General features: G+C 26.5%; 1 protein-coding gene across 1 annotated transcript in view; it reads right to left on the bottom strand.

Annotated features, from left to right (window-relative positions):
- LOC107456641 (glutamate receptor-interacting protein 1) overlaps positions 1–4,089 on the bottom strand; it is a 56,923-nt gene extending 52,834 nt beyond the window's left edge. The window contains exon 1 of the mRNA XM_016074550.3: positions 3,501–4,089. Within this exon, the coding sequence (XP_015930036.1) occupies positions 3,501–3,546 (46 nt within the window). The 5' untranslated portion in view covers positions 3,547–4,089. The remainder of the gene's footprint in view (positions 1–3,500) is intronic.
- Positions 4,090–13,074: the final 8,985 nt, after the last annotated feature.

The following is a 13,074-nucleotide window of genomic DNA, read 5'->3' as shown; positions in this document are numbered from 1 at the left end:
TATATATATTCTTTTTTTGATAAGAAGGAATTTTTCTTTTAAATAAAAAATATCAGTTCGGTATTTTTCAGCTTTGAACGAATTTTAATATTTAAAAAAATTTAACTTTACGCTTATATATTGTGATTGTGACAATATATTACTGCAAATATGTTGACTGATAAAAAGAATTGCGTCTAAAACACCGATGATTACATTAAAACAATCATCATTGCTGTCAGCATGACTAAATACTTCGGCATGCAGTCATTCATTACTTAACCTGCAGTACAAGTGGCTCTTCATTCAAAAAGGTTGGGCACCCTATTTTCATTTCTATTATTTTATGCTTCACATTTCAATCATTTTTTACAAAACCGTATTTTATGTATGCAAACTTCATATTATATTTTTAGCGTAGACTCCTTTTTTTTTTTTTTTTTTTTGCTGATAGGGTCCTGTTTTTGTGATTAAGCGAAGAAAAAAAATTATTGTTTTTCTGAAAAGAAAAAAAACTCAAAAACGAGGCTTTTCAAAGAGTCAAAGCATCAAAATTAAATAATGTTATCTATTCCGTTTTTAAAGAAAAAATTTCAACGAAAGCCCAATTTTTAAAATGAAACATACTGTGAAGGACCCGTTTTAACGATAAAATAATTGGAGAAAAGTTCATTAAAGGATCCAAATTTTTCCAAAGTAGACCCCAACATTAAATTAAATTAAAACCACTTTTGGATGCTGTTAGTTTTGGATATTTATACAATTTTACCCATGAATATCTAAGTTAAAAAAATCTTCTAGAAAGTATCAAGGAATTTGAAGAATTTCTCTAAATTATTAATTAAAAGAAAGAAAAAAATGTTTCCCTCTGTATAATTTTTTCTCTGATTTCTGCTAAAATTTGTAATAATTGTCAAAATCATCAATCCTTCATTCACACTCCAAACAGTAAATTTGCATTTTTATTACAAAAAAGAAAAGAAAAAAAAAGCTTTTCTTTTTTTAAATTAATGTATACCTAGTTCAGAGATTTTCAAAACATATTTTAGTTATTTTATGAACAAAGTTTGTCTTTAATATCTTGCATTAAGAAGAAAGTTTCTTAAAAAAAATGAATAAATATTATTTAACAATATAATAGCATGAACTAATCTTTCACTCTAAAGCATAGGTTCCCAACCTTTTCTAGATTACCACCCACTTAAAATGCTCCTTACAAAAAAAACAAACAATAATAACAATAAAAGTAAATAATTAATAAAATTTTTTGCCTTATTTTAAGTCTTTTAATATCTTTTTTTATGATACACTTATACAACAATATCATTATGTTAATGAAAATGTACCTAATGACCAATTTATATTGGAAAGGCATTCATTAAGTCAACAACCTGAAATTAATTGTATTTTATTAAATAAAAGAGAAAACACGTGAATTAAATAAATAAATTAACTTACAAATATGCAAATAATATATTGAAAATATACACTTAACTTTTTGTTTATATTAAACAAGGATAAAAATTTAAATACTCTAAATTTCTCGAATAACAAAATTTCTAACTTTTTTCTTTTAAAAAAATACATAAGTTAAGAGAAACTATCAGTCATTCAGACAAAACACACACAACACAGACACAAGGGGAAAGTTTCAAATTCATACAAAGATTATTGCCCTGCTCAACTTTAAGTATTTTCTGAGTGGGTATTACAAACCAAAAAATACTTAAAGGTGGTATTTTAAATTTAATAGTTTCAATATCCATAAATTTCAAATATATGACAATCAAAATAGGAAAATTTGTAAACATAAGACTATTTTTAAATTCAATTACTATATAGTAATATCTGTAAATTAATGGCCACAATTGAAGCGACTGGTGATTTATATTTCAAGTATTGTTTTGGATATATTTAGTTTTTTTTTTTGCTTTAAAATTAGAATTTTTATCATGGTTTTGAATATTATGTATGAATTTTAGTGTTTTAAAAATTTTTTATCAGCCTAACACTTTTCAATTTTTCTTAGTACTAAAGCTCTTTGTATTTATGGATTAGGGAACTTGTATATTTTTTCAATTACTGTCTCGCAGTTCCTAGTAAGTAAAGTATCATAACCACTTTATTTCACAAAGTTAATTAAATAGGGTTAAAAAAAAACTTTAAAAAGTTCAAAATTGATGCGAAAAACTTTTGAGTTATTTCATTTTATTATGTTTTTCATTAGCATGATACAGCTTCTCATTTATCAAATTGGCAACTGATTTAAGTCTTGAGGGTGACTTTTTATAGAGATACCAAAATCCCTTCTGGGCTATACAATTGTCACACCTGAGAATAGACAATTTATTAAAAAGCATGCTCATAATATTATGGGTGGGTACTTTTGACCCTCAAACTCATTAGCTCTACTCTCACTTTGTGTACATTTTCATGATTGACTAAGCAGTTTTGATTTAGCCATCGTGTGGTCCTGAATCGGAAAACCTAACTAATTTCAATGTTATCATGTATAAAATATTCTATTGCAGAAAATTTAACTACAATATGCAGCCAGTTTACAGTGATTTCCCAAACAAACTGATGGATCAAAGAAAACTTTCTTAGATAGAACAAAATCATTTTAGCCATATCTTTTAAATAATAGAATAAATTTGAAAACTTAATATTATAATATTACAACCACAGAAAACATAAGATTCAAGCCAAAGCTTCATTTAATAAGTTCAACAGCACATACTAAGCTATTAAACCTGCGTGACCATTGGAAAATCAGTTTGTTGCTATATTTGACAAATATCGAAAAATTTGTTGCAATACTGTTTCTTAAAATTTGCCTTATCTACAAAGCTGGGTATATTACAAAGTTCTAGAATTGAGCATTAAGAAATGCACATTAGCTATATAGACTGGTAATCATTTTTTGCTGATAATAAAATATCATAAAAAAGCACAGAATGATTCTGATGACTAAATGCTTAATTCTGATATAAAACATTCAAGTTAAAATTATGGAATTTTGGATTAAGTAGTTAAACTGAAATAATCATGACAGGGACAAACCACAATGACTTCGCATTTGTAAGGAATTGAACTTATTCATGTTGAGAAAAAAAACTGAAGATAGTGATGCGAGCAATAAATAAGCAAAACCCTAACCATCTATAACCCAACTGAGTAAGTATTAGCTACTACCACAGCAACAATTCATCTACATTTGAAGAATGTAAAATCACAGACCAATTGATTTCAAAACATAATCATTTTTTAATAAAACCTCTCCATATAATACAAAATTTTTAAAATGCTTAATTAAATTAAATTCCTACTCAATAAATAATATCATGAATATTTAAAATATTTCCATAATAAAACTATGAAATGTATATAATATTTGTAAAGTAAATCCATGTACTTTAAATAAAAAAAATAAAACAAAATCCGAAAAGGGTTAGAACTGAAAATTGTTATCAGACGTAAAAAATTTTAAGGAAAAAAATTTAAAATTAAAAAGTTCTTACCATTTTTCTTAAATGATCCAAAGCAACCGGATCCCCAACCAGGCATCCTTCTTTTAACGTTTATTCAAATTATTTTAAATAAATAGTTTGTTATTCAATATTTATTAGCTGACATAATTGGATCATATCATACTTCAGATACTATTGTCAGAACAGACATTACCTTCTAAAAAAATGTTTACAAAAAATTGCTCATTAAAACTTCTTCTTTTATAAAAAATCAAAATTCGAGCCGAATTCGGGACACAACAGAAAACAAACAAATAATGTGAACGAGAGTTTCTCAAAACAAGAACAGAATTCATCGAACGCATGCGCACTCTCATTAGAGAAAGTTAAAAGTCAAAACAACACAAAAGCTACTATGTACAAAATTCTAAACTTCAGCAAGCGCGAATTTCACATTTAATAGGACAATAAATGTTTAAAAAATTATAAGGCGGTGAGTAAATACAATAAAAATTGTTAAACGAAACTCCCATGCAAAACAGTCTGCTTATTTACTTTTTGCTAATGTGAAACCGGTAAAAAATACATCATAATTTTTTGCAAGTAGAGGTTACGATTTTGATTCTCTGTAACAACACTGAGGGCGCCATCTAGGAGGGACAACGGTTCCATGTATTGAAAAAAAATGTTGCATTGATACGATACGATTGCAGTATTGTGCGAAAATACCTATTTTGTCAATGGTGCTGCCATCTCGTTACGATTATTTCAAATAAACTTGAAGTATCATGCTAAAGAAAACTAGGTTTTAATGCTACTAGCATGTTAAATTTTTTAATTTGTCAAACTTTTTTTTGGAAAGATTATATTTAAGTAGATAGAAAATAATTTTTCTAATTATGTTGGCTTTTTGCTAATTTGAAATTGTAAATTAATCCTTCATGATGACCAAACAGAACTAACTGCTAAGTTTGAAAAATATTAATTTGCTAATTTAAATTATCTTAACACTTGTTACTATACTTCTTCCCGATGTATTTCTTTAATGTCTGTAATGTATTTCTTTAATCCCGATGTATTTTCCCTATGTATTTCTTTCGATGTCTTTTGATAAAATTCTGTTCTTATTTTAAATAATAAATAATCATATAAATTTACTTATTAACTCAGTTGTATGTATCACTGCTAAGCAATTAACAGTAAAAAATAAATATTTAGTTTATTTATAGGTTATTTTTAGTTTAATATTTTTATTAAGAACAAAATATATAAACGTGATTTGCTTGTAAAATTAAAATAATTTTGAATATAAAGAACTGAATACAATTTCAATATTAATAATTCAATTTCACTAATAATTCATACTAATAATTCCATTCTAATCATTACAAATTTAAAAATTTTAAATATTTTTCTTCAAATGGACAGATTTTTGCCAAAATGGAATTTTTTTTTCTAAATTAAAGAATTTTAGTAAAACCTTACTTCAAAATTATTAATAACAAAAAGAAAACTAGAATAATTTTTTTCTTCAATTTATTAAATTAAAAAAGAGATGCTGCAGTTGTTTATGCAATTTTGAAATGTATCAAAGGTAGTAAACTATAAAGGAATTAAAATATTTAATTTAAAAATATTTTTATAATTTTTTTTATCTAAATTTAATTTAAGTATGTATTCGAATATATAATTTAACAAATTTGAAATTAATAAATATGTATATATATAAATGCAAAATAAGCGTTTAGTACTTGATTTATAAATTTAAAATACCTTAAAATATATTGCGAAATAAATGCTCCAGTGCCATCGCAAGAAATTGAACTCCCGACTTCTAAGTTTGTAGGCTCGATTATAATTAACTTTAAATTTCCTTCATGTCTGAAAAAATAAATCACTATACTGTAATTTTAGAAAAGGCATACTAAGGGTATTAGGTAGTATATACTTAGAATACTCAGCTCTAATATTATTTAAATGAAGAAATTAAGGATTGCAAGTCTTTGATTACCATGTTAAGAATTGGAACATGCTATGAAAACATGATAACTCAGACAGACTATTCCAATTACCGGTGCTACGAGTGGAGTGTAGAAATGGTGCGCAGCTTTTCGGAACTATTTTGGCATGAGCAGTTTGTCTTGTATAATATGTCATTGATTTTCATCAATATTGTAAAAAATATTTCTTTAAATTCCAAAATGCTTAATTATGAGTTTCGCTTTTACATGTGTTAGGTTACGATTTTTATGGCATTTTTTGTCATCTTACGAAGTTAAACTTATAACTTCTTTTCGCAAATTTATTATTGCCTTAATTTTCTTTTTTGTTTTGTTAATGAACCAAAATTAATAGAATGAGACGAAAGGGCTGTTTAAGTTATTCATGTTGGTCCTTAGCAAAGAAAATAATCAAAAATGTAAACGCGAAATAATAATAATGATAACAATAATGCATAGCTTTCTTTTTTAAAGTTATTTTAAGGAGATTTTTCCTTAAAAAAACTCTTTAACAGTTAAAGACTGCGTGATTATCCGCTTCTTTTTTGCAGAATAATTTTTTTACAATTATAACATACATTTTTCAAACCTTTTGAAAAAAAAGAAGTGGGAAAATGTCAGGAGTTGCAAACTTATATAAATGCGAAAAAAAAATCTATTTCTACTGACTCATTACAGAGAGTACAAAAACGCGCGATTTACTAACCTAATCCAATAACATTATGTACTCAATTTGAAATAAAAACATTATTGATTATCAGTAAAAGTCACAAACTATCACATTTCTTATGTGTGAGAATGTAGGTAATTCCATAATAGTTTCGAATTCATGAATTTATAAAAGGTTTTTATTATTAATAACGTTAAGATGTAATTAAAAATGTTCTATGCACGTAATATTTTGAAAACGCAGTTTATAATTTAACTTGGGCCGGGATAGCCTGGTCGGTAGGGCGCTGGGCCCATGTCCGAGAGTTCGTGGGTTCAAACCCCGCCTGCCTAAGACTCCCCGAGTAGTAAACGGCGACTGATGCACGTTAAATCTGTCGAGTTGCAAAGTCCTCTATGTTCCCATAACAAATCAAAACCTCTGGGGGTACTGAACTGGAGATCGATCGTTCTCTGATTCAGGTCAAAATTACGATCTGTGGATGAATGAATGGATGTATGAATGGGTCCACCCTATAAAACGGACTGTGACGTGTGTGTGGCTGAAGACGAATTCTTGGCCATGGGATGGCGACACTGAAACAACAAGAAACGCACACTGTGCTTTCAATTTGCTCGGTTTTACCAAGTAGGCTTGCCCGTGTGGCAAGCAGCATTAGAAACAACAACAACATAATTTAACTTTATAATTACTCAATTTTTCATATTATTACAGTTTTGTGAAACCTAACAACAATATAAGTGAAGTGAGTTTTATATAAATTTTAAAAAATAATATTGAGTAGTATGACAAAAATTAGTGCTTTGCTTCTCTTTGAAAATTGATTACTTAATAACGCACAATATATTTAAATGCTGGGTGCATGAGGCATTAATAGTACTAAGAATTCATAATAGTCTGAGAAGAATTCTAAGGAAATATCTAATCATTCATATGAATAAAAAAAGAATCCTCATATATTGTACAAGAATAAAGACTTAAATAAAACAACTGCTGTTTGTCTACAGGCTTGACTGCTACGCGTTGAGGGTAAAAATGATTGTAACAGGCAGCAATCCAAATGCAAATGATAGGAAATAAATAATAGTCAGTTAAAAAGTTATTGCCCTTATTTTGCTTTTGTATTTCAGATAATGTATTTTAATACTGCAAGTGAGAATCCAGTTAAAATTACATCCTTTTAAAATTTGTTTAGTTATAGATCGCGTTTTTTAACCAATTACATTCTAATTAAACTGTTACTGATCAAATACACAACAATTGCACTATTCCATATTATTTTTTAATTAATTTTTAGTTATTATTAATTTCCTTTTGTTTGCTTTTTATATATTATATATTAATAAAAATTATGCATTAATCTTTAACGCACTACAGTCAGACCGCCAAAATAACAATTGTATAGTTCCAGCTTAAAGATAATTAAAATAACCAACATTTTGCGACGGTCGTGTCTCTCAAAATAAAGTTCTTTTTCTTTTTATTGTCTTCAGGATCCTGAATAATTCATTCGTAAAGACAGGGTCGGACTGGAAGTTAGAGGCCCAGGAGTCCAGGGGAGAACTTGAATTCAAATTCCTTGAAAGAATCAAATATCCTTATTTTTTTAGAAATGCTAATAAACCGTTATTGATTTCACTTAGTAACTTGATTAGCAAAATCTATAAGAAAAACTTTAAACTTTCTTTAATGAGCTAAACATTTCACATTCAATTTTAAAGCACCTACTTTTTCGACGACACAGTTGATTTGAGAATTTATAATAAAAAACTTAAAAAAGTAGTTTTGTTAGACCTTAATTAAATTATTATCAATGAAATATATCACAGGAAACTAATTTGTTCTGTTTCCAAAAATATTTTTTATATTGTTTCTGAACCATCGACTGTTGAAACAGTTTCAAACTTCGTTTTAACTAGTGTAACCCAAAAAATTTCTTAACTCATTTGTTTTTACTTAATCAATATTTAAATTACCTGAAACGAAAATGTTTGGCAGAAATTTTTCACTAAGAGGTGCAATTCAGCTTTTAAGAACTGATAAGTAAAAATAATTTTCTGTAAAAAAAATATATATATATATAGACAATAAAACCAATTTATTTACTAGAGTTAGTATTAAAGTTAATTATTTTGGTGGTATGAAAAAAATGAAAGTACATTTTAGTTTTTTTTCCTTTTTTTTTTAATTGTAAAACTCTAGCCTAAATTGCATCAAACATTTAAAAAATTCTAAGCACGATACAATCAAATGTTAAAAACTATTGTTAACCCCTAAATTTTAAATTGTAAATTCATACTCTTACACCTAAAAATGGGTTTATGATTTATATCTTAGATAATCAAGTTTTAAAATAGCATAAAAAATTCAAGTTCTGCGCTCATTTAATAACATATTTTTCAAAATGTGTTCCAAACTTTTTTTAATGAGCCCTTGTTTAGTTGAAATAATAAAATCCCCGTACTCATAAAATGTTTGTTGGCAAGAAACAAATATTAGAATAATATTCTTAAAGAAATCCTTATTTGTTTTTAATGATATCATTAAAAAACAACTGCTTCATATTTTTCACATTTTATTGTTTCTTCCGGAGTATGTAGCTAATTAAAGTGTGTTGATGAAAACCCAAGTTAAGGCTATACAATTCCGCCAGTTTTTCCTTCAAAAAGCAGATTATTTACTTTAAACGGAAACTTCTGAACGCTATTGTTGTTTCGAGAATTGAGTTAGTTTATTATTTTACTTTCTTCGAAGTTGTTTATATAACCCTTCTTGAGAAAGCTGTTTTTATAAACAATATTGCTTGAAAATTAAGTATTTTGATTCACTTTCTTACGAGTTAGAGATTTCTTATTCGGACTGTGAAAACTGCTGAGAAAAGCCTGTAAAAACTTTCCTTAAGCAATTTTTTAAAATATTGCATAAATCCTCTGTGATAAACGCTCTTCCTAATGTATTAAATGATAATTTAGAGTGGAAAAAATTAGAAAGTAATTCCTTAAAACACATTAACTATATGGAACTTTTCTTTTATAAGCTTTGAAAACTAAACCTCTATTTATAAAAAACTTTTTATTGAAAAGTAATAAAAAAAACTTAGGAAAAAAATAATAATATTTTATTCACTTTTCGAAACTAAAAAAAAATCATAACAAATTAACTCTCCTCTTCAAATTTTGGTTCAAATGAAACTTTGGTACATTTTTCTAAAATCATTTTTCCCTAGATTTTTTCAAATTTATTTTTTTTAAACTTTCTCTGTTATTATCGATTTTTGCAATAAAAACCAAATAGGAATTGTACTTAGTTTTGTTTAATCTATCAAAGCATCAAAAATGTTGACTGTTTTAAAAGAATAAAAAAACAGTTGTCTCATGTTAGATCCATTGCCTTACATGAATCCCTACCAGTGTTCCATATTGTCCCCTGAGTTTGACCTTTGATCGTCTATATTTAAGTTATACTAAATATATTCCAATTTTTAATTGTTTAAAATATTTTCCAATACTTATTAAACCAATACCTTTTAAAATTGTTCACCTGAATTATTATTTAAATGTTGATGAAAAGGGACAAAGAAAATTCTTTTACAAAAAAAATAGTAATTGTAATAATATAATTTTATGAATATTCTGTTAACATTTATCTAAATGAAGCCTTTTTAAATTAAACTAAATTTTTTTAAGGAATTATGTAATACGTTTCCAAATTTTTTCATTATTAAATTTATTATTTGTGATTATTTTAAGATAGTTTTAATTAGGAAAATTGAAGTTTTTATTTAAATTTAATTAAAACCGCATTTCAAATTCAGCTGGTTTTTATATAAGCTATGACCTAATTTTGAATTTGAAAAAAGCTGAGAATGTCAATCTTATTTTGTGGTTGAAATATTTATTTTTTTTAGAAAATTTATGTTCTGTAAATATTAATATTTAAATTTTTAAAAAAATTTTGAAAAATCTAGAATATCTAGAATACGTTTTTAAATTTTTTGAATGATCATATTAATTTTAGTTTCGAAATATTTTAAAAATTAAAACTTTTTCAAAAAATTCGATGGAAGTTGTTTTTGATATTTTTTTAAAAAATGCCTTTGTTTGTTTCAAACAATGGTGCTAGAGCAAAAGCATTAAAAAAGAAAAGAAAAATTCGTTCAGGGGAGGGGGTAGACGAGCGAAAGAGCTGGTTTTTAAAACATGCGCATAAATTTGTTTTTGGCAAGTCTTTTTAAATAAGGAATGCGAAGGAATAAAATCGAAATAAGACAATCAACAAAAAATTATCTTTGTTTAATTATTTTTTTTTTTATTTAATAAAAAAGTCAATAAATGTCACCGATTTTTGAAGCCTTGTTAGAACAAAATAGAATAAATCGGAGCATTTATGAGACAAATTATTATAACAATAACAACTAAATAGTTCTCTTCCATTTAACAACCAAGAAAGTAGCTCATGAGATATCATTATTATTTTATTAGGTTTTCAACTGATGCTGAGTGTGTAGACCAAATTTATGCGGTTCGACAATACTTGTTCTCTTACTACTTTTTAAATGGACTTAAGTTCGATCAATCAAAATTAATATGAAACATAAAATAAATTTCACATTCATTTCTTTAGTTATTGAATGCAGGCCAAAAACATTGCAATCCATTTATGTTTTACCATTTGGATTGAAATAAATAATGTTTGCGAAATGAAGTAGTAGAAAAATCTATGAAATTTTTGAAAAATCTGATTTGTTTTCTGCCAAACCACAAATTATAAGGTTAAAAACTTCCTTATTTCTTTAAAACTCATATTATATTAAATATAAAATGAAGATAAAAAAATCTAAAATTACTCTGTATAACGAAAACTCGCGCATGAGCGTATCATTTGGTAAACAAAATAATATACAAACGACTGAGAAAATAATTAAAGACGCTCACTTATTATTATAAAGTTCACTAAAGCTCATATCCCTTATACCATCTCTAGGGACTAACATAACTTTAGACACCTATAAAATAACTAAAAAGATGTCTCATGTTTGACTTACTCTTAGGAATTAGTATAAGACATCGTTATTTTTTAATAGTTTTAATTATTAAAAAATAGAAAAACTTGTGTTAAATTATTAAATTATTGTGTGGTGCAAAAAATATTCATATATACTTACTCCATAAATTAAGTAAAATAAAGTAAAAAAAAAAAAAAACACTTTAAATTTTACATGTGACCAGCAACTTCAAACAGAAGAAATGTACCACATTATGTGAATATATTTTTTATTCAACAAAGAATAAGGTCTACATAGAACAGTCTACATAGCACTGAAGCTTTCAAAAAACACAGTGAGAGATAAAGTCTAGTAATAAAAAGTAAGAATCAATGTATTGTGAATTTTCCGAAAAATACGTTCAAACAGAAACGGTTATTAGTATTCATATCTTTTCCGAAGTACATCTTAGTCGGTCGGACTCGGGCTCTAAATCCCATCTATCTTGGGCTCGATTGGGATCAGATTAAAATTCTTCAGGTTCGGGCCTCCAAAAGCGAGGCCAAAGTCATCTGTAGTGGGAAGAGGCAAACTGAAAAATATAGCCCAATAGTTTTGGCTAGAGAGCGGTCGAAAATTTGGGACTCGAAACGTTCATTTCACTTTCTGCACTCAAAGCGAATCGAAAAATATTTGCACACAATTATAAAATTCGTTTGTTCAAAATCTATGTAAAGATAATTTTAATATTTTTTATCCTTTTATTTCATAAGGGTCGAAAAAAATATTGAAATAATAAGGTTAAACAAATTTTACACCATTTTAAACTAAGTAATTTTAAATGACAAAATACAAAATTGGAGTGAAATCGATTAAGCAGTTTCTAAGTTATAAATTTAAAAAAGAAGTTTTAAGATTTTATTTCTCAAGAAATATTCAACCAATTTCATTAAAATTTTTCCACTCCAACTAAATAGAATTTTAAGTAATGAAAAGTAATAAAAAAACTATTAATTTTTTTCTCGTGAAATTATTTTTGGTCAAATTAAATTTAGCATTTTCGATTAACTTAAAAAAATTCCCGAGATCTGATAAAATACGCAAAAAGTGACATTAACATTAAGGGACACAAAGTTTTGACCGTTCCTCTGATTATACAATCTGGACCATATTTTGCAAAGTAGGGCTTCTCCCAATATTTTGATGATCAAAAGTCCGAACCGTCAAATGAAAGTTATGTTTCTTCTGAGCATTTGTGAATCTGTTTCTGCAAATTAATTTTTAGCACTAAATAGCAGCATATTTTAGGTTGATCTTTGAACAATCATTTACGTTCAGTACCCTGCAATTAATTCACGCAAATCTGATCATTAGAAAAAAAATTATTCAGGGTAATATCTTTTTTATGTTGAGCACTGTATATTGTGCGCCATCATTTACAGCTATGAAGTATATGTAATCTAATTTATTGTAATACTTGTTGTTTCTTTATTACAAAATTTATTTAGTCTGTAATAAAACATTTAAACTACTTCCTATTCGGATAATCTAAATTGAATATTACAAAACTAAATTACTTCCTTATGGAGCAATAACAAATTTAAACTAAATGCAAAAACCTCTATTTGTAAAAATTAGATAAAAAGAATTTAAAAAAATTAGTTTACATTGTGTAAATAAATTCTCGTCAACGTATTTTACCTTATATATGGGTCATGTTCATGTTAAAGAAAAACAACAGTAGAAACTTGTTTTACATTCTGAATGAGGTTCTTTTGGGGGAAATTCACCTTCACCTCAAATATTATAGTTTAGGGCTGAAACAAAAACAAATTTCCTTTCAAAATTTTTATTTTATTTAATTTACTAATTCTCTTGTTTTGAATATTGTGTCTACATAGAAGTTTCCGTGTAAAAGATAATGCACTTACACTTCAAGTACATAAACGTCAATTAATACCTGTAAATAAT

The sequence above is a fragment of the Parasteatoda tepidariorum genome, chromosome X1 (genome assembly GCF_043381705.1).
Source record: "Parasteatoda tepidariorum isolate YZ-2023 chromosome X1, CAS_Ptep_4.0, whole genome shotgun sequence".
Classification (NCBI taxonomy): Eukaryota; Metazoa; Arthropoda; class Arachnida; order Araneae; family Theridiidae; genus Parasteatoda; species Parasteatoda tepidariorum.
The sequence above is the reverse complement of the archived record's forward strand: the minus strand, read 5'-3'. Positions and strand labels throughout refer to the sequence as shown.